Source organism: Lepisosteus platostomus, chromosome 7 (assembly GCF_059453375.1).
Source record: "Lepisosteus platostomus isolate fLepPlt1 chromosome 7, fLepPlt1.hap1, whole genome shotgun sequence".
Lineage (NCBI taxonomy): Eukaryota > Metazoa > Chordata > Actinopteri > Semionotiformes > Lepisosteidae > Lepisosteus > Lepisosteus platostomus.
The window spans coordinates 12,185,304-12,213,091 of NC_142617.1; the positions used below are offsets into that span (position 1 = coordinate 12,185,304).

Sequence of the window (27,788 nt, forward strand, 5' to 3'; positions counted from 1 at the left end):
TTGTTTTGACAGCTTTATTGAAACCATAAATGAGAATCTTTTATTTTCTTCTCTACAAGCAAATGCAAAATAAAATCCTGATCATATAAATGCGATATACTGTATAGTTTCACAAGCCCACCCCATTGTTCCGTACCTAGGAAAAGAAAACTGAAAACAAAACAAAAAAAAACTCTTGGACAAAAGTACAAATGTACTTATTGAAACACTACAATAGTAACACATATAATTAGTTTTGGGCTCAAGTAAAACTAGCATTGCTACAGAAATACTGCCATTCCACAGTTGAAGCGCCATTCCAACTGTGCAATGTCTCCTACGGCAAATTTAGAATGCAAATTTATCACAATTTTAATCAAAACTGATGAATTCTTAATATAATTTTAAATGAAGACAGGCCTATCCTAAAAAGTTTAAAGATGCTGTTACCACTTACAGTCACTCTTATGTATATTTAAGATAAGGCATTCCATTGTCTAGGAGAATACATAGCTGCAACAAAATATATTGATATATTGAGTTCAAATATTGCTTTGAACTCTTTTTAAATCTGTTTTCATCAGACAAAGTGACACTTTCACTCCAAGGCAGACAAAGTCCGCTGTGCAAACGGAGAAATGTATAGCAATAACTGCAAACTGAGAAATTTCTCATTTTTTGAAGAACTAAAAAATATTGTTCTTTTGTAATTTAACATGTTTTCATCTTGAAAAAAAGTTACCAACTGGGACTTCAGAATTCAAAGGGTTTTTTAAATACTTTTTTTTACATACATGTACAGAGAAACAAGCATTCACAAAGCACTGATGAATTTTTTTTCTTTCAGGCCTACCAGTGCTCAATATTTCTTTTTTTCTTTCTCAATTTCAAATGCACAGATCACATTTTACCTCCCATTCCACTCAACTCAGAAAGTAAAGGAACACCAAGACACACATCTTTCCTCAGAAATGTGCCAGTTACACATAGCTGTGTGTAGTTAAGAGCCCATGTGGGTACAAATCAAATCAAGTGACTCCTTCACTTTATGGGAGTCTCCCAATAACCTGATTGTAGGTTCCCAATGGTAAATCTCAAGAGGGAACTTTGCTTTTGTTCTTTACATATTCCTAAAATTTCATTGTACTCTGAATTGGTTTGCAGTAGTAAATACTGATAATGTACTACACGATGCTTGGGAGTATTCTAAGAGTAGTCTATGGTATTATCCTGTAATAATCTTAGTTTACAGCATGCAAACTCTTTTCAGGTTTACATGTTGTGGTTAGTGATTCAAAATTGTCGGGTTTTCTTATCTTCATGCTGGGGGCCAGAGTGGCAATGTGGTATTCACTACTGCAGTCATTTCTCAATAATTCAGTGGTACAGTATATCATTAGGGAAATTCACAAGAGATGTCATGCTTACAAGACTTTAAAGGTATTAAATCTATTCTGGTCTACTACTCCTTATCTGCAGCACAGTACAAAAAAAAAGTTTATAGCTTATTCGAATTCTGAAACATTTTTCCAGGTAAAACGGGAGATATGATGATCATTTCAGATTCAATGGAAAGAAAAAACCAATAAAAACAGTAATTAACAGTCCTTAACAGTAATAAAGCACAACTGAAAAAGGTAGCATCACAGTTCTGTTATTCCAAAGGTATTTACAAATTATAAAACAGAGCATGCCTGATCAAGGTATTAATACTGACAAAATTAAGGAAAGGGCTCGTACAAAAAAATTAACAAGTAATAAGGTACACACAGTTGCATATGAAGAGTTTTCATTACATGCTACCACATTTTCTCTAAGAAAACAACTCAATGAGATTACAGAACAAAAGGATATAAAGTGTACGCTGGAATCATTCTCCCCAACATTTTTCTTTTTTCAGTAGAAATACAGACATTCATTACATCATTATATTACAAGTCCAAGCAAGCATAGGTAAAGGAACATTTCAAGTTTGAATCTATTGTCATTCATAAAGGGCACTTCCAGAATCACAGAGTATTGCATTTTCAGACAGCAAGAAAAAAAGGAGCCCCAGATCTCTCGAGGTCGTGGAAGGACACTCCTCATAATCCCACTAATACTTGTTTTAAACTTTGGAATCTTTTTTTCTAGGCTGTTATTATTATTATTTTGCTTTTGCATTATACATATTAATTATTTACCCAAAATAATGCTGTACTTGATACTGGTTGCTTCTTACAATACTACCAATCAACCTGGATTTGGCAATCCCTATGGGATCTGATCTTTAAATACACATGTGGGAAAGCTAGATGCTGATCATCAACACATAATTACACCAAAAAGTGTAAATCCTTTAATGCTACAGAAATATTTGAATGAATGGGAACTGCATAAATGTTCAGTCTACCCAACACCAATCCTCTATTTCCCCATTAGCTCCAACAGTACTTTGGCTGACTGCAAACACTGGATTATCTATCTTCATTGTTACTATGGGTTTTCATGTACTCCCATAGCTAAGCACTCTGTGTTTTGCAGTATGATAAACAGAAAAGTAATGCCACACCCAGGTCTAGACGTAGACAGTTCAGAAACTATCTGTAGGTACAGACAGAAACTAATCTGTTTACAAAGGAAAAATGTATTTGGCATCTGATGATTTTTTACCTGTATTCACAGTTTTTAGTGTTCTTTTATGGCTATCTATGGAACCAATGGGAAGGAGCAGTAAGGCAAACTACACAATAAAAAAATATTTAGGGATCCATGTGCAAGATCAGATACAAGTGGGAACTCTGCAATGACGTTTTTATTGCCGACAATTAGGTTTTATTTTACGAACAATGACTGAACCAATCTGGACAGAAACCCCACTGGCTGCAAAATGTGAAAGCTATTTATTTAATGTGCCTTTTTAATCAAATGTTGTGCTCACGTTTGTGAACTAAGGATATAGCAAAAGACTTATAACACCTTGTCTTTAATATCTGTAAGGCGGTGAAAAAAAGTCTATTCTTGAACTCTGACTTTTCCCAAAGCCACTGCAAACGTCCTGAATGAACCAATTCACCCAGATTCTCAGCAACAGCTGTCCTTAAACATTGAACATAAACATCCAACCATAGCAGATACTGACCTCACTACCTGTTTGTGTGCAATGCACTGTTGAATATTGTGCTGCATGCTAAAAATAACTGATGGTTGCTTTGGGTGCTACATCATCTATGGATTTTTAGTTTTAATAGAGACATGCTCATTTGTACAGAAATAAACAAAACCAGAGCCCAAGTAGTAAAAAAAGCAAATCCTAAAAATGTTAAGAGTGTGCAAAAAATGCAGCAAACAAAAAGCATGAATTTATTATCTCTAGGCTTTGAAAGAAAAAGTTGGGAGACACAAACCATTAAATATTGCACTAAGAACTTTCATCACAAGGTTATTCTTTCAGGCCTAAATTCTTCTGACTTAGGGTTAAGAAGCTTTGAATCTCCAAAGTGGTGAAGATAAAATAAAATAAGATAAAATGCACATATAAGAGCAATGAACTTTTATAAGATTGTACCAACCTACACTTGTAGGGGTCATTCTTCTGTTAAAATTATTTAATATAAACAGGCATTACTCTGTAGGAGAAAGAAACAGTCCATGATAGTGGATGAAAATAAAATGTTCTCATATACATGAACAAATGTACTAGCCGGATCAGTTACCAATTATGTAACATTAGGCACTGTGGTGCTGATTTTACTATAGGGGTACAAATGAAAACCAGTTAGAATAATGACAGAATAGCTTCAACTGCTGTGGATCTTGTGAGCAACGTTTTATAATCTTGTAGAAAAAAAATAATACTTAAGTAAGAGTTTATCTTTTTTGATGAATTTCACATTTTCTTAAAAGCTACATATCAAAAGATTAAAGAAACGCTCTCAGCCTATTCACATTAACTAGTCTTAAAAAAGTTAAGACGCTTAACTACCCAGCACCCTTACAAAAAGGCTTGCCTGCACAATGTAGGGGGCTTACTCTTTTAAAGTTAGTTTTGCCGTTTTATTTTTCTTTTAAAGAAGTTGAAAAACCACTGAGAAAGAAACAAACATGCTTCTAGCTTCTTAGAGAAGCTAAAAGGGGATTTAGTGCTTGCTGCTCAGTGTCGTGTTTCGTGGAGGGGAAACACAAATTGCACTTTAAACTTGTCACAAGACGCATGACAAAGCATATTGACACTGGGGTTTCAAGATTGTCTTGTGATCCTTCGCGAGAGAGCTGGCTGCCACCACAGTCCCAGCTAAGGAAGGTGTCTTTCGGAGGCCAGGGATCTTGGGTCACTCAGGTCATGTAGCGAGTGATGGCGCGCAGGGCATACAGAAGCTCAGCTTGCATTCGAGCCTCCATCAGGAGCAGATTGACATGGACCTGAAGACAAAACACAGGGTAGGCCTATGATGATCCAGACAGGTTTAGAAATAACACAGGAAAGAAGAACAGTACAGGGTACAGGATTATAGTCTATATCAGGACGGGAAAAAAGGAAGCCTACACGCCAAAGAGTGACAAGATACACATGATGCAACAGCAACAAAATTAAGCAATAAACAGAAAAAAAAAGTATGCTCAATAAAATCTATTTAAGCACACAGCGAATGTTCAATATCCCTTGCCCTGATGAAGAAGCTTACAAGTGGCAAAATATGGATGGCCTGATAAAATAAAGTTGGAGTAGTGAATTAGAACAATTTTCTCTTAATTGATTGAATGAAAAGTACTAAGTTTTGTCTTGTTATAATTACTCCAGCCTAGATTACACGTGAAAGAAAAATAAACCATTACCGTGGCAACGGTATGTTAAAATTGGGTTGTAAGTGAAGTAAACCTGGACCCTAGCAAGTCTGAACAAAAAACAGTTCTTTCTTTATATTGTAACAGTGTTTCAGTATATCCATTCCAATGCTTAGACATTCCAGCTGGAGTTTCTAAGATGTTTAAAACATTTGTTTCTTGTTGAAGGCCTTTAGAAAAGAGGATGAATCTGCAAAACTAACTCCATACTTCTCAAACCAACATTAGTCTCCTTTTGACCTTTGAAGACCTCAAATAGATTTCTAGGATGCTGCTTCAAGTTACACTTTCCATATAAGCATTTAAGATGGTTTTAAGGACATCAGACTTAAGAACAAATAAAAAAGACAAGAATGCATATACACAAACAGAATTGTTGTGGTCAAATGTCTGAATCTCTCATAACAACATATTTGCTAGATCACTGCACAGACAATTGTAGGATTGCATCAGAGTTCTGCATCAATAAGGCACGACCAACTGAGTTGTTTATTTCTTATGTAGTAAATATTATATAATCAGAAGAATTTGGTTATAGCAGTATTATTTAAAATAAATTCCCCATTCTACTGGATTATTTCTCTACTTGTTGTACCTTTACATTATTATGATTTAATCTGAGCTAGAACAGTAATCCTATGCAAGGAACACGCCCGTCAATTGTCCCTCTCCTCACCTTTTCGGAGTGCCTAAACTGGCGCCAATAGCTGTCATACATGCGCCTTGTAGTCCTTTCGGGATAGCAGGTCACTGTCTTGATGTAGACCTTCAGAGTCCGCTCCAGCAACTGATTCACCTCTCCATAGTCATAGTCATCGTATCTAGAAAACGGATTGAATATACCAGACATTTTTAACTGTGCAGCTTATATGGGTCTTTGGTTGTGCTTTTGACTGGAGAATATGGCTGTGCTACCCTCCAAAAAAGAGACAGAAGAGATCTGCGTGGAGCTATGGTCAACAGAAAATGAACCATTCTCTTCCGATTGAGGGGTGTTCACTGTCTACAGAACCTACAACAAGCTACAACAACAAAGGCTGTTTTCAAACAATACAGACACAATCTTTGTTAGTTAACACAATGCTCAGTTAATCTAATTTCAAAATATCGAGACGTTCCAAAACACCAATTAGAAAACAAAACAACTCTTGTTGTTAGACAAACTCCGCTCTCAGTTAAACATGCATAAAAAACAGTAGTTTTTTTCAGAGCTCGAGAGACAACACACCCAGTATGACACAGTGTCTGCACAGGAAATACAGATGCTCAGAAGGTTACCTGATGCCAAACATGCAGTGCACATAGTTGAAGAGAGCACGGCGCAACATAGTGGTGTCCACGTCTTCATGGCTGGCCATGTTGTAGTAGGTCAGGTTATAAACAGTGCGGAACTTGTCGTCCAGCAGGTGGCCAATGTCTGAGTACAGCCGGTTGATCAGCGAGAAGCCATGGTCCTCCCATGAGTAGTCCTGCCAAAAGGAAGGAAGGCTATATTAATAATAATTGCTTACTCTTATATAACACTTTTCTTGACATTCCACTCAAAGAGCTTTACAGGTAATGGGGACTCCCCTCCACCACCACCTATGTACAGCATCCACCTGGATGATGCAAGTGCACCAGAATGCAGAATGAGAACAGAGGGATGAAGTAATTCATACAGTAGATCGGGATTCTTAGGAGGCCATGATTGGTAAAGGCCAATGGGAAGACAGGATCCCAGGGTTACACCCCTACTCTTTTCAAGAAACACCCTGGGATTTTTAATGACCACAGATTTTTTATGTCAACAGCTTCTCAGAGAACAGAAGGATCTGTGACAGATCCGCGACAGAGCATCCGAGAACAGAAAGTAAGAACAGAAACTTCTGCAATAGAAACAATGCAGACACAGAAATCTCTGCAAAACTGGAAAAGGACTATGATCCATTTTATTTACTATTTCACATCTACACAAGGGTAGAGTAAATCGTAATGATAATGCCAACAGAAGCAAACAAACCCCAGTCATGAAAATAATAGGATACTAAACATCCTTATTACATCATTCATCTCATAATTTATTTATATTGCAACGCTCAGAGGTCATTCAGATCCCAAAGTCAATGATACTTTCTTGTTTACTGACAAACCTAAATACCTGAGCTCTGAATGTCGGAAGGTTATCTTCTCCATGTCTCGCAAAATCCTGGTACCCGAAGGTGGGATCTTCCACAAAGCGTGAGACTCTGGATGTCAGCACCACTTCCTCAAAAACTGGTGGGAGATGACCGATTGATCACGTAAGCGGAACGATTTAAACAGCAGTCTATAATCATTTTTCCCTAAAAGGAGAAGAAACACCTTCTTTTCGTCAACACAGTCATGTTTTGCTGTTGCTGACCAACAAACTTCATTTACAGCACTACATTCCCATACCATAGCAGAAACAAGCCTGGTTCAAGGATATCCTCCTTCTGCTTTCAAACTGCAAATTTTCTTGTCTTAGTCTGATTTGGTGCTTTTAGACAATTTTAATTTTCTGTCCAGAAATGCTAAAAAACAGGCTTTCCCTCAATCCACCACCTTTTTTATCATAAAAAAATTACATCCATCCAAGCTTGTACCAAAGGACTTCCAAAGAAAGGTCAAACAGCTGAGCTAGTCTAAACTCTACCTGCCATTTCCAGTTTGAGTCAAGGTATAATATTCATACAACCCAAAGCAGATGTCCACTGTTGAAACTGCATGATCTAAAGCCATATGGATAGTTTTTTTTTTAAAAAAAGAAGAGACCTGGGAAAGCAGCCAAGATGTGATAAGACAGGCCAGAGTCAATCACAGACACCATAATCACTTCCACTAAAGCACTATTACACAACTTCATCTGTCCACCTGCTTCACTCAGTGAGAGAGAAGCAGGTTACAGACAAAGGCCTTTACAGATGTTGCAATACGTTGGTGCCGGCTCTACAGGGATGCTTGGTAACTGCAGTGTTTGAACTGGTTGGCAGCTTGCTTTAAGCCGCTAGTATTTGCCTTTTGTTTGCTCTCTGAAATCGCTACCTTAACATCTTGATAAAAACTAAACAATACAAAAATCACTGCATCAGTTTTTTTAATTGCTCTCCATGCTGGGCAGACAAATACTTTTCCATCCACACAGGACACGACTCGCTATTTTTCAGAACATTTTCGGAAGGGTTCTTTGAAGGTCGAAGTGCATGACTTTTGGATTGAATGACAATCCAATCTTCTTCGTTTCCTAATTAGGCTTCCAGAGGGACACAGTGAATTAATGTATTTTTTTCCCCATTTCCAATTCCAAATCCAAATAAATGCCTTATATCAGCTTTAATTAAGTAATAAACTACTGTACAGATGCATTAAGCAGTTGATATACAAAATTAATAAATCGTGCTAAAGGAACAGATCTCAGTATCCCTGCATCAGAGCGTCAGGTTATTAACCAATAAAAGCAGCTGAAAGAACTGACTTCCATTAGTTTCAGCTGTAATTTCAAACCTAATGGTTTTCTTGTTCTTTCCACAAAGCCATCACAGCGATGATGCGGGGTCTGTCATACCTCCAGAGCCCACCAGGAGGCTCTCCTTCTTCTCCTTCTCAAAACGTGTGGCCATTTCCTCCTGCGACGCTTCCTCTTCCTCTCGCTCCTCCTGCAGCCTCTTCATCCTCTCCATCAAAGCCTCCAGCTCGCTCACCGAGTCCTTGGTCTGAGAGGCAGCAACCCACAGAAATAGTACCCAACCACCCTTGGGGTCAAACGTCTCAGGCCATACGCATTAACATTTGGCATGCACGTGAAGAAACTAAGGCTACATGTCAGCTTGTTAACCAATCAAGACCCTGCTTCATGTAAGTGTGAAAATGATTCTCATGAAGACTTCCAGATTTTATTGAAAATGTATGGGTACTACGTATGAAGTAATACTTCAAAATTAAAAAAATACAAAGCTGTCTCATACACAATGTACTGTATTCTAAAGTGAACTTAACTGTTCTATTACATATTTAGACTACAAAATCTGCGAGGTTTAATAATAAACACCCTAACCATCATCTGATCTGCAGTTTGCAACAGTTTTTTGTTTGTTTTTTACTGATATATTTGAGGTTTTGGACCCTCAAAGCATCTTTTTTCTTTTTAAACTTGTTTTATTTTTTTCCTGTCATCACTAAATCCAAATTCAATGTATTCCAGTTGTATGAAAGTTTGCATTTGTTCCCTGTTGCTCTTTACCTTTAATATGAAAGATTCTTGGGTGCATTAACTATTATTCCAATTGGTTAATGCAAACTCTCCATGAGGTTGGTTAGGATATATATATATATTCTTGTCTTTATGTCGGTTGAGGTTCAATATTAATTTCAAAATCATTTGGCAAATCAGTGTGCAAATCATTTAAAATGTGGCATGCCAAGAAAAAAAGCATACATGCCACTTTCTGTCCCCGACATGTTAACATGTCACAATTTAACTTGTTTCCTGCAATGTTTATGACTCAGACGTTACATAAAATATCTTGACGAAACAGCTCACTCTGGTGTTTTTTAAAATATGTGTTAATCAGTGAGAATGATGCTCTCTGGTTTTCACCTCACATTAGGTCTGCAGTAAAACAGACAAGTCATTGATTCATTAAGTCATTCATTAAGGCAGTCACTCACCACAACATTCTTATGTGGTTGACACAAACCATAAATAAAATATCTGTTGTGCTTCTGGTTTGGGCTACATTTCTGTATGATTCATAAGCACGAAAATCCTCGGATAAGAATAGTGAAGTTAATATAGTTTCAATGTAACCTATATTTGACAAAATAGGGAAATAATCTGCTTGTACTTGAAAATGGCTCAGAACATGTGAGACATAACAAGATATATTGATTATAATGCTGTATTATTGCACGAGTAATTATGCACTGGGGGTTACAGATATGCGATGGAGAATGATTGACTGAATTATTAATTTATTATCTTTATTAACAGTGTTCAAAATATCAGAATGGGAGACAAACTGCAACTGCAGTTTGGAACTGTAACTGTAGTTGAATTCTGGCATACCTATACAACTATATTTTATATGTCTGGCACATTTTACTTTTGTTCTTTCAGAATTTCATAATGCTCAACAAATACAATTATAACAAATACACTTGTCTCTATTACTGAGCACAGTGGTGACTGTGATGTAAGCATGGCATATTGCTGTTTTTGTCATTATCACTGCAATTCTATTCCTCTGCCTCAGCCTCTCACCTCAGGGTTGGCGCAGTCAAGTATGCTGTCCTCCAGGCTGTTGTCGTTGGCCAAGTCACAAACGCAGAAATTATTGACCGTGGTCCGCTGGAAGTTGTCACTGTCCACTTCCGGGTTGATGCCGCTGCCAAACACGAAGCTGGCCAGGGCATGAAAGTGGGCCAGCAGCACCACGGCGTGGACCAGTTCTGCCAGGGACCAGCTGTTCTCTCCAGTCTTCACAAGTTTCTGACAGTGGACAAAAGAGATGCTTTCTAGATTTTGCTTGTATTAAGAATTAATGGTTTTGCACGTGCTGTAAAACAGCCCCTATACCAAATAAAATACACAGATGTACACACACTGCAGGATCTGAGGTGAACAAAATAGAAATATATGACTTAAATACACGCTGTCTCTCATTGTACCAAATGAACCTCTCTAGGAACTTTATTCACATCTCAGAGTACTGAGAGATGCATTGCATTGATGGAAGTTTTTTATTTTATATTTAAATGTCATGAGTGAGGAGGTTTCTTTTTATTTTAATATCGTTCATGCTGGTTCTCATCACCAACCCATTCAGCTTTTCCTGCCATGTTATCTACCCAACAGCTCCTGGCCCCTGGCGTCGGTACCTGTATGTGCTCCTTGGTGATGAGCCAGGGCCGGTGGGCCAGGATTTTGTTGATCTCGTTCAGGTTCCTCAGCCTCTGAGGGATGTGCTCCAGGCCTTTGAGCCACTCCAGACACACGCCAATCTGATAGAACTCCTGAACGTGCATGTTGACCAGGAAAGAACACTGGTGTCTAGCTGCAGCCTGCAGAATGAACAGCAAGAGGAGCTCAAGAGGCTGTCAGTGACCTAAAGCAGAAGACACCACAGCGCAACTCAACTTCAGCGGCAAGCCTCACCATGATGGCAATGTAGTGGCGGTAGTGCAGGGGCAGTGGGCCATCCATTCTCAGCATGTAGAACTGGCTCCGCAGGAAGGACTCCAAGTACTGGGGGTGAAGGCCCATCAGCTGGGTGAGGTGGTCTATCCTCCCAGATGTGGAATACTCCTCTACCAGCAGCAGGTTAGTGTGAGTGTCTGCCGGCGTCGCTTCCAAGATCTGGGAGGGGGAAGAAGACAACAACAATCAACATTGCCACAATAGCGATGGTCCAAATCATCCCAGTACCACGAGAAGAGACTCGACACATGGTACGTGGTATTGAACACACACAGCGTTACAGAAAAGAAAAAGAAGAATGAGCATTCATGTACATTCGTACAGGTAGTTATGCAAAGGTATGACGGATCACAATGTACCATTCAGGAAATATCACGAAGAGAAGAGTGCCACACTTTAGATTAACTTTTTGGTCACTAGGGTGTGAACACAAAAAAAAGAAGGTTACCTCATTTTCTGGTATAAAGGCACTGGGGCCACTTGTCAGGGGTCGGGGGACTCGCATTCCTTTTTCCTATTAAGAAAAACAGCTTGTGTTTTATCGTTTTAGTCGAAATAAAAGATGAAAATAATAATTATTTGATACAGTATATATTATTATGTGTTATTATTATCTCCACTGTTAATCTAGAATATTTCTGAACAAATATGTTTTTTTTTATCACATATTCCTAGCTGGACTTAAACTCCAATGACAATGAATAGGTTCTATCAAAATAAAAGTCTTATCTCAACAAGAAAATGGCAAGCATGGTTGTATCAGATCTTTGTGGTAAAAGATAAAAATTGTTCTGTGCATTCCCAACATATTTTATTTTAGCAATTCCACCTAACTGCTTTATCAGAGAATGAAACCCAACCATGACTGCAGTGCTATGAAGAAACATTGCTCTGTGCTCAAAATGTAATCGGAAGACTGTTCACATTTGTAGCTCTAATTTAGTTTACTGCCTGCAGGGTTTTTTGGTCCATAGCTTATAAGAAGTTAGTGAATGGAAATTTGTTAATTGGTTTTACTGATTTGCATTTTACTTGGATTTGCATGGGCTTTGCTTACAGTCCATTGTTTTTGGGAATGTCTAATCCTCGCAGTCACAGTATGAGCTAGATATGTCTTTATTTTCCCTAACGTGACGTCTATCAGAATGTGTTTGCCATGTTAGCATTTTTATCAGGTTAAACCAAAGGCATTTTGACTTAAACTCAATTTTTTTTACTGTTAAGCTTTAATTATCTCCCAAATGAATAACAAAAAAGCTTAGCACTGTGCAAATATGACTTCTAATTGCAGTGTCTGTATCTATATTTGCAGAGGAGCTTAGTGGGTAACCTAATAACTTGGTTTTGATCTATGAGATAACAACACCATACTGGGGATCTTGTGCCTTTAAAAAGTTCAAAACACTGCAGTGTCAGATTCTGAGCAGCTGCTGTCACTGCAGGTAACAGGTAGTTTGCAACATAGAGGATTTGTGATGGTCTTGAAATTAAAGCTTTGAGGGGGGAAAACATTAAAACAAAGGGAATAATGTGCATATTTATTTACGGACAACAACTACGTAATGGATGTAATATTCTTAAAGAGTTAAAAATCTCATCATTTTATTTTCCCTGGCCAGTTTTCTTTTAATTGTTCTACTACGCTGTCCAATCTGCTTCTGCAATGTCTAGCTGGTATTGCTGCTTCAAATACCTTCCCCTTTCAGGTAATTAGCAAATTGTCAGGTAATAAGCAAACAACCTGTACTGTGCACATTAACTTACAAAACATACAGTGTAGCTGTGGAAGGTGATCAGAGTTGAGAAAGAATGCATACATTGCTCAACGACCTACTTTAAATGTGGGTTAGAACAAGTGCTCTTTGTCACACTTGGAAAGCAGTGTATGGAGTAAAGAACCATCCAATAAAATAGGCTAATTCTGACACATCTATTTATTTCGACTGTCCTTATCATTTGATACATTTGCACCTGTACAGTATTTAAAGAATTTTGCAATCACGCACACGCAAAAGAAACCAATATTTAATTAAATTTAATCTTGCACCTTCGTGAGATTGCATTGCAGATATAGTTCCTTGGAGATCCCTACATTTACACAAGCCTGCTCTAGAGAGATTATATTAGGGGTAAAATGCAGAGGAAGCTGTCCCTTCATGTTATATCCTGCTGTCACTCAGATTGTAAGTAACAAACTAGGGTTGGGGCAGCACTGCACAGCCAAAAAGCAAATGTTTGACCTGAAACTTTCTGCAAGGCTGCTGTCTCTTTTAACCTTATGAGTAGCTGTGATCATTATATTATCGTCTGCAGGTAGTCTTATGTGATGATAAGGTGAATAAATCTGTTATCGGCATGACACAAGGTGGGAATAATCTATACAGGTAATGGAAACTAGCTGGTCCATATTGCTTGTAGCTAGTTCAAGAAGGGAGCCAAGCTGATTACAGGTTGGTGCTCCCAAGCGTAGGGAGGCTTTAAAAGAAATATAACATGACATCAAAATAAAATCAATTTTTACATTGCTTTATCACAGCAAAACAGATATAAAAGAAGGGTCTGAAACATCAGCATGGAAATCACGTCTGAGTAAATATTCCAATAAAGCAGTAATTTCCAGTTTTGTTGTGTTACATTGATTGATTCATGGACTTGGAGAGTGACAATTTTAAATTGCAAACTAAGATTCAAGGAGAGTTTGAATCTCCTTGAATAAAGCATTCTTCCTTAAATTTCCTTTGATCTCCACAGGGGGCCTCTATGATAGCTGAAACGTAATGGTTCAGTCTAGCAGTCTGCTGGAATTCTCTTGGCAAGCACATATCTCTATGGTAGCAGATTGGAAAGGGAGGAAACATGGAAGTTTCTCAGGCCTCAAGCCTGCTAAGATAAATATACATTCCAGGAACTGCAACAATAGTAACTCTTAGGTTAAATCAAAGAAATATGTTTTTCTTCCTGTAAGAATGAACACCCAAGTCAAACTCCTTTAGCAAAGCAAGGAATAACCATGAACAATGTCCCCAGGATGTGCAACATTTCAACAGTGTGGCAAATCATGCAAAACTATGTTTTATTCCTTCTTGACATCTACGTCACCATAAACTAAAAACTGGAAAAGATTGCTGGCTCGAAGGAAATTTTATTTCCTGAATAAATGGAAAGGATTTAAAAAAGACAAATGAGGCAAGTGAAATTTTAGATGCCCTTTTCATTAAATACAATTTTGAGGAAAACAAGCCTACATTATGCATTTTTAGCTCAAGCTGCGTTTCCTAATATGGCTGCTGTAAATATATTTGATGAAATAATTTGAAATAATTTTGACAGCCTGACTCCTCCACATATCTTCCAGACTTGCGTCTTTTCACTGTGGATTCAGAAAATGACATTCTTCTAAAGGCCAGTGTGACTTATGACAGTTATGCAGTATTCACTTCCTTTGGAGTCACTTCACAATAAAAGAATAAACCACATCTCAATGTTCTGCCTTAAAACAAGATTTAATAAAATAGACCCATCTGCTAACTAAAAGATCAGTACCTAAACACTAGTTCCTGTGGGGTAGAAACAAGCTACCATAAAAAAGGGGTCTGGAAGTTTTGATTTATTCTGAGACTCAGTCTCCCAAGATGCCTCAGAATTAGAAATCTCAGAACCTCTGAGTATATGCAATAGCTATGGTGTTGTGAGAGAGGTCAAACTGAAGCTGAAATCAAGATTCCTCCACTGAGTAAGGAAATAGAACAGGGAGAGGAGGGGAAAATTATACTCTCCTGATTTTGTTACTTAATTAATACAATTAATAAAAACCGCTTTAGTCCACTCCAACAGAATCCATATGGTTTGATTTACCGAAAAATGCACTGGCACAGCTTCTCAGGCAGAACTGCATGTCTGGAAACAATTTTACAGGCTTACTTCACTTGTTCACATTGTGTTTAAAATTGACTGCTAGCAATGGAAGGGCAGCTTACATAACTCCATACTACAGTTCTCTTTTATTACCCCAGAACTGCACATCAGCAGAACGTTTACACAATCCCTGTAAAACTGCCAGAAAGACAGCCCTGGATTTCAGCAAATTTAGTTCTAATCATAAACAAATCACCATCTTTTATCCTTTAGCTCAAATGAACATTTTTTATAATCTGTTAAAAAAACAGCACTTTTTATAATCTTCTATCTTACGTCATCATTGCTTACAATGGTCTGCATTAAACGCCCAGGTTGTCATGGGCGCTTGTCTGTTTTCTAAATAAGATTTTAAAAGACGTTTTTCCCACACGGAAAAAAGAAAGACGCAGAAAGTTGTGACAAAACAGGTAAATATTTGGTAGGAAATACAGCACTAAAAGATCAGCAGGAGCACCCTGAGGATTCAATTCCATACTGTACAAGGTATGTGTCAAAATAAACAGGCTTTTGAGCTTAATGTGTACAATGTACAATGTCACCTTCACTAAATAAGATGCAGAAAATTGGATCAATACATTTACATTGTACACAACCACTTAGTTGTGCAAAGTGCATAACTCCCCCTTTTGTTTGGAGAAATACTGTGGAAAAAGATTTGCCAAGTAACTCGTGCAATCCTGAAAGAGCAAGATTCTGACTGCAATGTTTGTCCTCTCAAGTAGTCCCCGATTCTGGCCCCTCACTAAGGGGTAACTCTGACAGTAGTGCATCAAGAGGCGGAAAAAAAAGAAACAAGAACCGAATGGCTTCTAACAAGCATTTATTCATGTGTAAAAAAGACTCATCATTGCCTATTTAAAAAACAAAACAAAAAAAACATTCTGAAACAAGAAGCCTTTTAGTATCTTCCAGTATCTACACTCTGCGAAAAGTGTGTTTCGATTAGAACGAGTCAAACTACACAAGATAAATGTAGACCACTTTTCTGAGGCAATCTGCTCCCTCCACTTCCCCACCACCCCTATACTCTTCCAAAACAAACACGGAGAAGAAAAAACAGGCCTTTCAGAACCTTGTGCAAGCATGGGGGGGGAAATGTGTTTCGTCACATGATGACCCCTCCCTCCTCCTGCAATTCAAACAAATACAGCCTCACATTCATTCAGTGGTTTGCAAATGTTTATATGTTAAAGAAACACCACTTTCAGCTAAAAGGTAAGAGTGAATTTAGTTCCTGGTCTTTTTTATTGCATGAGATTATTCCTTCAGATATAAAAGGTTTGGTGTTGCTGTTTTCTTCAGGGCCCTAATAAGGCTGGGCCTATAAACCAGCCTTGCAAAACACAAATCACCTATCCACAACACACAACCTTGCAGGGGTCAATTCTGTCTATCATTGTTTAACTCTATATCTGCCACTAATGGAAAAGGTCTAGCTTTCATTACTCACCTTATTGTCACAGAAGAGAGATTTGCTTTGCAGGCAAAAAGCACACAATAATACAAAATACATTTAACGAAATATGAACCCATTATCAAATAAGAGACGTTAAGCCTATGAGGCACACTTTTTATTTTTTGAGTGGGAAGAACATATTTCAAAATCCAATAACAATCACCTCGAAGACTCACAAACTCTCAAGTTTCTAAACCTCCAAAGCATTTTGGTGAATAGATCAATATTACATCAAAACAATTCCACAAAGTTCACGGTTCCTTTTATTAACAAAATATTTTGAAAAGGGAGTATTTTAAGACTGACGACAAAATTAATTTTTGGCAAAATGGTCATCATCATGTGTTTGCACATGAGAACAAATTGATTATTGTTCACTTGAATCTTTTTCCTCATTCCTCGTGTTTTGTCTCATGAAATATCCACATAAAACAACAGTAAAGAAATTCTCAGTGTTTAAATTATAAGTCAAATTTTTCATTTATTATCGTGTATAATAATTCAAAAATAATTTATATTAATCATATAAAATTTCCCAATCCAGGAATACCTTTTACCTATACATCATGAAATGTGTACAGTTTCCTCTCCTGAAGTATTTAACTCCAAAGAAGCATTATCTTCTCATCCAGTTTCACTTTTGTGTCACATTGTTAATAATCATGAGCTTATTAACAGACCTACATACATATATTACACAAGCAAATTAAATCTGCAAGGTACACAATGCATCTGCAAATCTTATAGTTCTGGTGGATTACTGAAAAATCTAATGTATGAGACAAAACATGAAACAGTTCAGTGTTCCATTTATTTAGAAAATGTTTTGAAAAGGGATTAAAGACTACAAAATGCCACTACATACTGTAGACTGTCTGCTTTTACCAAAAGGTGATTTCTTTTTTTTTCTCTCTGAGTAACACTGAAATTTCAAAGGCAAAACTAAGCCTTGCAACTTGGGTAAAACATTTGGTGCTGTTGTTTTGGGCAGAATGTATTAGTGAAGGGGCAAAGGTCACAAAATGTGTGTTGACCAGTTTAAAAACAAGGACGTTTGAGCTGTTACCATGCGTTTTGAAAGCTGTAGCGACATGCGTTTACAAAATATCCCTAGTGGTTTTCCTTTTGAGCTGGTGTGTTGACATCATACCAGTTGACAAAATCCCAGTTTTAAACGAGCAGAAATCAAACCAAGGTCATTTCCTGGTGGGGCAGCACAGGGCAGGCAACTGTCTACCACAGCAACCTAACCACAGACCCAAAAAGTGGGAATGTGGTCTGGAGAATTGAGCCGGTAATTACAATTACAATTTATTGACAATTAAAAAAAAACACACTAGCTTCTAGGTGTTAACAATAAACACCAAAAGCATTTGGTGCATTTTTCATGCCTTTTAATATATTTATTAATTAATTTCAGACTGATACCTTATTCGTAGCACAAGTAAATATTTTTGTTATATAAAAAACAGAAAAGGCACCAGCACCTATTTTATGTACAAGTGGCTAAACCAGTAAATTGGGAAAATATTTTGTTCAATGTATTTCATAGTACTCTTTTTCTTTACAATTTTCCCCATGGTTATATTAAGGATTTAATTTGTTCTATCATGATTACCCACAGTCTGTTTCATGCTAGGTTACCATAGCTATCCATGCTTGGCCCTGATTTTACCCTGCTATACTATGGTATGCTGTGTATTAACCTGTGGTATGTTTAGTCCGCTCCCTTATCTAGAATGAAGACGATACTTTACCACAGTAAAGTTTCATAGGGTGCTTCGGCAGTATACTCCACACAAAATGGACACTTGCACAAGAAGGGGAATTTCCTTTAATACATGATCCAACTTTCATGCAGGTCTCTGTCAGCTTGTTTTGAGGATATGCAGAAGTGTTTGCCGTGGGTGTGTGTGTGTGGAGGGGCAGGACCTGGGAAGGTTTTTCTGAAGATCTCAAGGTCACCAGAAGAATGGTCACCCACACTGGAATAAACCTTCCCCTCCTCCCTTCCAACTTACCCTTTCCAAAAAGATTATTTTCTGACTCTTTAAGTTTCTTTCTGGCTGCAATCCAAACGTGGCTCAAATCCAGATCCTAGTCATGTGCAGTTGTGGAGTCAGCTTTCTAACCAATGAAAGCTGGCCAGTGCAAAATGCCAGATCTTGTGAGGCTGCTACAATGTATTTTACATGCGCTTTGGAAAGTCAAACCAAGTGACTGTGAACAAAAGAGACAAAATAAATCTGTCCAGGTTACATAATCTGACAAGACAAGCAATTGGAGGCTGTTTACTGTGACCCCACACAGCAGTGGTAAAAAGAACACAAATCTGTTTGTTAAATCAACAAAATGATCAGTGTTCCACTCCTTCTCTGATCCCTCTGGTCTCCTCTTCAAATAAAAACATGTATTTGAATCGACAGTAGAGCTTGGATCTTTAGAAGCTCCTTCCCAATAACGTACTGTAGTAGCAGTAGACGTTAAGCACAATCTAGACTGGAAAACATGTCTAAAGTGTAGTTTTAAAACATCAGAAACATTGATTTTGGAAAGTGTATGTGGAGATTCGCAAGCAAGCAGACTGCAGGGCAGCAGTGTAGCCCTCACATGTACTGTAAATGTTCGCTACCCTTCCCTCCTCCCACACCTATAAAATGGAACAAACACCTTTAAAAAAAAAATCGAGCACAAATATAGCACAACATAAATGGGCAACATGAAGCATTATTTTGAAGATAATCTTTGTCAGGTAGCACAATGGGCCTTCTTTGTTTTAATTCCCTTTGTGATCCCAAACCATATTATCTGTAATATATATAGTAGTCATTAGGCAGCTGGGGGTGGACAGTACACTGGTGCTCTGGTTTTCATTATCATGTTAAATGAACACCTTTGAAGGCCACTAACACCTTAATACAAGGCTGCCTACAGGTTCTAAGGATTGTTCACTGTAGATCTTTATACACTGCCCACGCAGGTAGTGAAGTGGCACTAACCACAACACTGTGAACTGAAACAAAGAAATACTGTATTGCAAAACTCCTGCTAAAATAGCACTCATCTTCTAATAAAACCTTTCACATCACACACAAAACAATAGATTGTCCAAGGAAATCTGTTTTGAACCCAGTAATGATTGCTACTACGCTTTTCTGTAATAAAACAAGATTCCACACCTTAATTAAGAGACAAAAAGCTGAATCAAGGATTGATCCCCGCATTAATGCTTAAATTCCACACTGACTGCTAGGTGGCTTCTACATTTAAAGACAAATGTAAAGTTTACAAAGGTCAAACAAAATGAACATGAAGTTCTTGTTAACAAAATGCAAAAATACAACACACAATACAAATACTGAAAATGAAGAAAAACCATGTGTAGCCTAACTCTTTAAAAGCCAAGTCACTTTAGGGACCTGTGCTAACACTTAATATTCTCAAAACATTTACCCCTAGATTAAGATTAAGGAACATAAGGAAGATTTCTTCCCTAAGTAGAAGCCACAGTGAAGTTATAAAGTGACCAATAACTCTTTCAAGATGCTAATTAGGAAGTCTGTAAAGGTGGTTAAATATTTATGATTTTGTAAAACAAGAGTTTGTTTTATTCATTTTAAAAAACAAAGCAGTTGTTGAAAATATTTTCTGCAAGTGTCAATTAGTATCACTTAATGACAACTTTGTCATCTTTTTTTATCATAAAACAGAGCACAATTCTTCAACATTGAGAGTGGTTTGTACTGTATGACTGTTAAAAAAATGAAAAAGCAATATGGCACAACATGGATTTTGCTATTCATTAACTTGCTACACACTGCATAGGAACTATTCAGACAAATAAATTACTCCTCTTATAGTCACCTTCCAAAAACCTGTTCCCATTATTCCTCCTCAGACCTTGACTGGCTGCAAGACAAAGTTAAGAGAAAATCAGTAAAACATGTGGTAGCTAACACACACAGTGAATAATGAGTCTCACTGTTACATTATTCACATGAACTACTTTCCTATGGAGCTATTAATTTGTTAATATATTAGGTTTCCTAACTTTCTGTTTTTTAGTAGTGTTACAGAAACAACACGTTTCTATCAGAGTAGCCATTTATGCACTAAAGATGCAAAATCTCTTTTGTTTTACTGAAGAATAGACCAAACCAGTACAGTATAATTTAACTAAAAGGCTTTTCAAACAACACTTGGGAGAAATAAATGATATCACCAAGTTACCTGAAAAAAGCTGGAGATGCAGCATGCTGCCCTTGAGGCAAATACAGTTTGTGAAAAACCCTTCTTTTTTTTCTCTATCAATATCTGACTGGATATTAAAGAATACTGAAGATATATTTCTTTTGGGTCTTCATGTATAAAACGAAGGATAATGCAGTTTGTTTTATTGATAACCTGCTAAAGTGGCTTTTCTTATGTTTGAATCAGCACGTCTCTAAAGTGTGCATGTTTTTAAGAAACAGTCTTGGAATATTTATTCTAGGCTCCCACCCAGCTGGTAAAGCTCCAGAGTTCTGTGACAGGTCATTATGTGCACATTGGACAAACTATTTCAATGACCTGATTTGCGATCAACTTGTAAACTGAGTCTTGTACTGTAACTGCTGCTTTTCATTAAATTCAAACTGTTTTTTGCATGTTTTTTTTTTCTCATATGGCAAAAGAGTGCTTGCAAATGAAGTGGCTGTTTAAAGTAGGCAATAAAGAAGGCAATGCTAAATGTAGGTTTGGACATTCCAGTGCAACCCTGTAAAAAATAAATTGCCTGTTCTTCTAAGTTAGTCTCACCATGGCCAGCAGCCAGCTATACATTAATGGATATGCCTTTTTATTGGCCAAGACAAAATACTGTAATAAGAGTCAATCACAGACTATGTTACACAACTTTTGCCCATGCTAACAAGTCATTTAGCCCTCTATTACTAATTTCTCAGAATAAAGGATGTTGATCACAGCTACAGTACATACAGTATACAGCACATACTGTACCTCAGCAAAACAAAACTACATTTTGTTGAACTTTATTGGATAATGTATATTACAGACTTCACGGTCATTTACATAACTTTACAGCACCTTCTTTGAAACACAATAGTTTTAATTTAAGTAAAGGCTTTAACTTTGAGATATATTGTAGTTAGGTGACACTTAAAACTTGATCTCAAGAGACAAACATACTGTAGGCTTTATGTACTGCTTCTAAGCCAACAAATACAAAACAAGCACAAGTCAACACTTCCCTGTGAAAGGCTACCACCTATTTCAAAGGAATTGAGAACCACACAAATCTAAAGAAGTCCTTCCATAATGCAAGCAAGCTAAACCACCAGGCCAGGAATCTATGCTGGTAAAAAGAAATAACAATTATAAAATAACAATTTCCCATTAAAGTCACAACAGGAAAATGGCTTACAAACTTCAAGGAGAACTTTACAGCAGTAAGGTTCTGTGAAGCCATAATGTCATGAAAACACACATAGAATAGCTTATATCCAATGCTGGTCCAAGTCAACATATCTTTTACAGAGATTCTCATTACTCAGACAGGACTAAGCCTGCACATGAAGACATGACTGCCATGTTTTTCAATTCCTGCAACATTATAAACACAGAAGAAAACTGAACTGTAGAGTTAATTTATATAACCTTTCCTTCACTCTGAAGTAGCTTAATCTCATAGAATTACTGGGATTATGCTGTCATCTATACTGTACATGTTTTGGACACAATTCCACAATAATTTATCCAAGTTTCTTGAAAACTATCTTCCTTTGCTCAGAGGTGAAAAGGGCAAGGTAGGTCACAGTAAAGATTGGTCAGACTGACCCATGTATGGGCAGAGCTTTGCATGTTTAAACATAAGATGTCTTACTTGTTGATCTACGAGGCGTGTAATGTCTTCATTCCTTATTAAAAAGCCTGAACATGGATTAGAAGTTGGCTGTGAGGATGTTCAGATCAAGAGGTGCCAGGCTTGAAAAAACAGCATTAACCCTAACAAGTGTTGCAAACTTCCTTAGGGAATGTAGGGTATGTTTGAAATATGACTAGCAGTGAGTCGGCTCAAGACGTGGACTAGAGACAATTATTGATCAACTGCTCTTCGAAGAACAGAAGCTATCAAAACTTATTCTGTGGAGTATGAAAAGCACATAGATATGATATGTGGCTTCCTGTTGGCAACAGTGTTGCAGTGCAACGTTAACAGCCAAGTCACCTTATTTTGTGGTATCTAGAAAAAACATTCTGTGGTATAAATCACCTCTCTTCATGTGATTGACCTCATATGAGACTCTAAAAAAAGTTCTGACTAGCTTTGATGATTATCTTCTGAGCCTTCAGTAGAACATGACTTTCTAAAGCTATCCCACTAGGCCTTGAAACAGTGGTTGGGTGGTTGGTACCTTGAACTCTGATTCACAGTACCTTAGGGCAAAGTGAAACTTCTTGAAAGACTTCCTCTTAATTTTAATTAGTATGAAATAAACTACTAATCTCCTTCCTCCTAACTGTGGCTAGACATCATTAATATCCATCTTTGCATGAGTGTTCAGCAGCTTGAAGACACCTTTACTCTTTGAATGACACTGATCTGCTGCTTTCAAGAAGGACCACACTAAACCACACTAAAACTAGAATGATTACTGTCTATTCTCTGTAGTACAGAATCACATTTTCTGTGGTACTTTAACAGAGTCCTACTGCATCTTGACTCAGTTGTGAAGAGTTTTGAGAAGGGATTCACAATGATAATATGATATCAATAATAATCCTTTATTAAGTCTGAAAAGTCGATCAGTGATGACCAGGGAAGAACGTTTTCCTGAAGCGATCTGCGTAGTGCCTTGAAGTAAAACTGCGATCCACCAGTCTTTGCACAAACCCACAATCATGCAGTTATTATAGAGTCCAAACCCCTACTCCAAACAGCCGTTCACAATACAGCTGCTCAGTTTTAGTAGGTTAATAGCCAGACTGGATGAGTCTTACTTTTAGGCAAACTGAAATTGCGTGGCTAAAATTTCATTTGATTTCTCAGCTCTTATCCTTTATGGTTCATTCGCTTGGTTTCCAGCAGCCTGCATCACGCAACACCACTGCCCTTATCACCTGCCCTCCCATGTCCTACGCAAGCGAGAGCATAACAGCAGCCACAGAGGCAGGGGGACCAAGCATGAAGACTGAACACCCACTGACTAACAGCATGGTGTTAAGGTTTTGAACATTTAAAAATAAACTTTCCATTATTTTTATTTCTCTCATCTTTCCTGTAGCTGTGAAGGGCCATGCAGCTGCAGTCCCTTTGAAAAGGGAAGTGAGATTCACAGTGTTGAATCAGCAGCTTGAGCTCTATACTTCCAACTTGGCAGCCACTCAACAGAAAGATTACCAGCAAACAATGGTGGCTTTACAAAGACCCAAAAAAAACTTTCTACAATGTCCAGGGAAAAGAAAACAAAAACCAATCCCAGTCCACAAAAATCCCTTTTTACCTCCTATCTTTTTGTCAGAGAAACCGCATGAATTCCCTGCCGCTGATCTATTCAGAAATTTTCCCCTACCAAAAAAGAGAACATCCATAAAGATTAAAACTATTTTGTTCATGCAATCATAAGTACAAAAATATTTTTTGATTTGCAGATTAGGGCATTTTTTTGAAAGTCTAAATTCGTTCTTTTGAAAAGACAATGAAACCACTTAAAAATGAAGCTAAGGAAACTGAAAAACCTTCGTGATCTTCACAAAAAAAACCAACAAATCTTTGCGGAGCCAAATCACGGTGTACTTTATTTTGTTTACTGAAAGGCTACAAATACAGTCAGAAGAACATGTGGAAAATGGGTGTTTATTAAAGCATTAGGTTAGATGCATTGAATCATTGGCCTTTAAGACCTATTATGTGAGGTCTCCCTGCCCCCTAAGTTAGCCAGGAGTTTGGCAGGTCTGACCAGTGGAAATGCCTGGTCAGGGGGCAGTATGTGGTCTCATCCTCGTGTTGGACAGAACCAAGAAAGCAGGTGGGAAACTGGGAAGGTGTTCAAATTCACAATGTGCCACATGACTGGCTGCTAGAGCTAGCTTTAAAAAAATCCTTTCCTTGCCATTCACTTGCTTGGATGCTCTTACTGAAGAACGGGGGCTAATTACTCATTTTCCAGAGTGATGGCAAGTGGGAGAATAGGAGAAGTGAAGTGCTTCAGCTTCAGTTTGCTGCTTGAGCCATAGGAAAGCCTGTATGTAGGGCCAACAATGGGAAAGACAGACATGGCATGCAGACACATGAGGTGATCAGTCTAGTTATCCAAATCTGGAAATCAGGGTAATAAAGTCTCTTTCAAGGAGTCATCAAAACATGCTTGGAAGGGTCAACAAAATGCCTCCTGCATCCTGCAGGACAGTAAAATACTTAAATTCAGTAAATGCTTACTGGGATACAATACAACCTTAGCAGACATTTAAAGCAACAACCAACAGTACTCTTCTATACACTAATAAATGGATGAATCAATGCTTCAGATGTCCATAGGAAATTTCTGCTTCCACACAACCTTTGTCAACATTCCAATGAGTTTGTTTGCACCTTGAAATATAGGATGTTTACAGAAAATGTTTACAATATTCCTGAATATTTGACTAGGCATCCTTTGACAGGAGTCAAAAGTTTAGGACGTCATAAACACGGCCTAGGAACCTACTGTACACAAACATGGGCTATAATAATCTCTGACACACAACATATCATGGTTAAAAAAGAAAAAAAACAGTTGAAGAATAAATGAAAAAATTCAGCAGGAGGGTCATATTGACATACTGTATATAACTTGTAAACTTCTAACTGTAGAATATCTAAAAATATGGAACTTCTGAAGTACAGCACAACCATAAAATAGAATTATTCTAACCTTCAAAACAGCATAACTGGAAGAACACAGCAAACCCACAGCAGCCAGAATTACAGATAACACTGATTACACCGATGTAATACAGGACACAGGCAGTAGATTGGCAAAGTATACATACATAAGCCACAGTCCAATATAGCAGTTCTAAATGAAGAATATCAGGAGTCAATCAGAAGAGAAAGGGCTCCTTTGCCATACCATATGAAGAAGAACAGCAATTTTGAGTGGTTGTGCTGTTCTGTTATCCATGTTACCAATAACCAGTTCTAAGAGTTGGAAATCTTTGTTTTCTCATCCACAGTAAGCACTGGCATAAGACATTGGACATTGGATAGTTGACAAAGAAGCCTTTGTTTCTATTCTTATACTTTATAGCTTACAGAAGACCATTCTATATGAAAAAAGGTACGTAATTAGCCATTTTCCAAATCCACTGAGAGTATTCTTTGGAGTTAAGATGATTTAATGCAACTTAACCCTCATTATTAAGAATGCATAGGTACCAGATGGGGCACGTATAGTTGGAACTCTAAAACTCATATATCTTAATTTCAAGCCAAGAAGTTACTTTTACAACTACTACTTAAAGATTTCTTTGTGAAACTATGCAGGGCCAGTATGTGGCAAAAACAGAAGTGTTTTGTTGGCTGTTTTCAATAATAATTTGTTTTCAAAATAAACAGCATTGAGCAATAATATACAATATCCAATACAACAAGACAATTCTCTGAAAGAGATGCACAACATCCCAGACTAGTGTGCAAGCTCAGTGCTATTCTAAAGCAAGAACATAACCCTGGAAAGTAAATACAACCACAAGACGTGTTTTCAAAGTTCCTCGAATTCACAAATAGTATTTATTTGAAACAATCCTTCCAAGATAACTGTCAAATTTGCAATACATTTCTTCAGAGCCTAGTTACCCACAGCCCCTCCACGAGCACGGCCTCTTTTGCTTCACAAATCCACTTGAGCTACACACACACAAAAAAAGAAAAAAAACACGTACCCTGACATTAAAAGAGGCAACATGACTTGAGAATAGTTTCCCAAATGTGTTACAATCCCTAAATAAAGGTGGTAAATCACGTTACAGCTTGTTGCGCTGGTACGAAAACTAGATGGTTTATTTAATGCAGACATGGTTTGCCCAGTTTTAATAAAGCATAGCTCAGCAGTTCCAATTCACCTCCACTTAAACATAAACGTTGTGCACGTTAATAACAGATTAACACACATTTGCTTAAGATGTTAACTTTACTGTCCAGTCATTTTTCTTCTCAAAAATTATGTTCGAGAATACAGTAAACACGTTCAACTGTGACAAAAACGAATCTTGCAGGACCAGCTGAGCGTTATATCTGTTGTCACACAAACTATTCGCTGTTTATCTTCTACGAACAAAAAGCAGTAAAACAGTTGTTTTTTAAGTTTTGTTTCAATAAAAAAATATATTTTTCCGTGTCTTAAAATTCTAACAATGCAAAATGCAGCAATTACTGGAAGACGTATATCTACGTTAAAATCACATAACATAATGACTGTTAAAACATTATTACAAAACAGATTTTAGTAGAAAAATCGTGCAATGCAATCCCCCCAAAACTGCAAGCTTTGTTCAAAGAACTCAACAAGTTCACTGCCGTGATTGACCATTACCCAGAGTCTCCTACCCCTGCAAAGTTAAAATTCAGATGCCGGCGCAGAGTAAACAGCAAATTAATCAGCACAGTACCTTTTTTCTGAGCACCTTCTGACAGTTGTTACAGATCAGATACGAATTGTTACTGGAGAGAGAATCGGGATTGACGTTCATTTTGGACGTTGGTTTGGGACTGCAGGTCTAATTGCTTTTTTCCCAGCTGTTGACAGATAAAAAGTGCATTTTCCGGAATGCTAAAAGAGCCGAAGGTCCCTGGGTGTCATTTGGGGTGGCTATTTGGTGATGGGGGGTGTTCTAGCACTCAAGAACGAAGCCGGTGGAATCTGTATCACCACAGCAGACAGTTCCCCTTCGCTCTCGCTCCCCACACAGAAGCCCACACCTCCACTGCTGGGTCCCAACTTCAGACCGAGCCAAGTTAAAACACGCCTACTGGCCAATAGTTACTTTGAAGAGGCTGAGCGCCGGGGTGTTGAGCTCGAGTCGGCTCTCGCTCTGCAGCTGCAGAAGTTCGGTCCGTCTCCTGCGATATTAAAAAGGCTCCTATCTGGGGTTTCATCAAGGTTGGTCAACTGTTGCTTAAGCACTTACCGGTTACCCAGTACGTTACAGCGATAAGTCTAATACGATAAGGTTTAAGACACACCATGCAATTTAAATGTGCTATAAACAACAACAAAATATTTAACTGATGCATGTTTTTGAAACAGATGATACGCGATGAGCGATCGGACATACTATCACATCACATACAGTTTGTTGTAATATCAGACACTACAAGGTTCTACAAATGTACAGTAGATGAAACTACAAGACAGTTCATTGCGAATTGCTGTTAGG

General features: G+C 37.6%; 1 protein-coding gene across 2 annotated transcripts; it reads right to left on the reverse strand.

The window, feature by feature from the left end:
• On the reverse strand, positions 1–27,447 carry LOC148658204 (sestrin-3-like). Of its 2 annotated transcripts, XM_088639294.1 has the most exons (11): positions 27,021–27,447; positions 20,238–20,282; positions 11,448–11,513; positions 10,958–11,158; positions 10,681–10,863; positions 10,064–10,291; positions 8,369–8,516; positions 6,944–7,059; positions 6,082–6,272; positions 5,480–5,624; positions 1–4,380 (listed from the first exon to the last, which is right to left on the reverse strand). In XM_088639294.1, the coding sequence occupies exons 2-11, from the start codon at positions 20,256–20,258 to the stop codon at positions 4,294–4,296; spliced, it is 1,386 nt and encodes a 461-aa protein (XP_088495420.1). In that variant the 5' UTR covers positions 20,259–20,282; positions 27,021–27,447; the 3' UTR covers positions 1–4,293. The 2 variants fall into 2 exon arrangements, with proteins under 2 accessions (XP_088495420.1, XP_088495419.1); XM_088639293.1 differs by lacking the exon at positions 20,238–20,282.
• Positions 27,448–27,788: the final 341 nt, after the last annotated feature.

Coding starts and splice junctions, on each gene's coding strand:
- LOC148658204 (XM_088639293.1), bottom strand. CDS start 27,101: ATGAACGTCAATCCCGATTCTCTCTCCAGTAACAATTCGTATCTGATC. Junction 11,159..11,447: donor CCTTTATACCAGAAAATGAG/GTAACCTTCTTT, acceptor TCCCCCTCCCAG/ATCTTGGAAGCGACGCCGGC. Junction 5,625..6,081: donor CACTGCATGTTTGGCATCAG/GTAACCTTCTGA, acceptor TCCGTTTTCTAG/ATACGATGACTATGACTATG.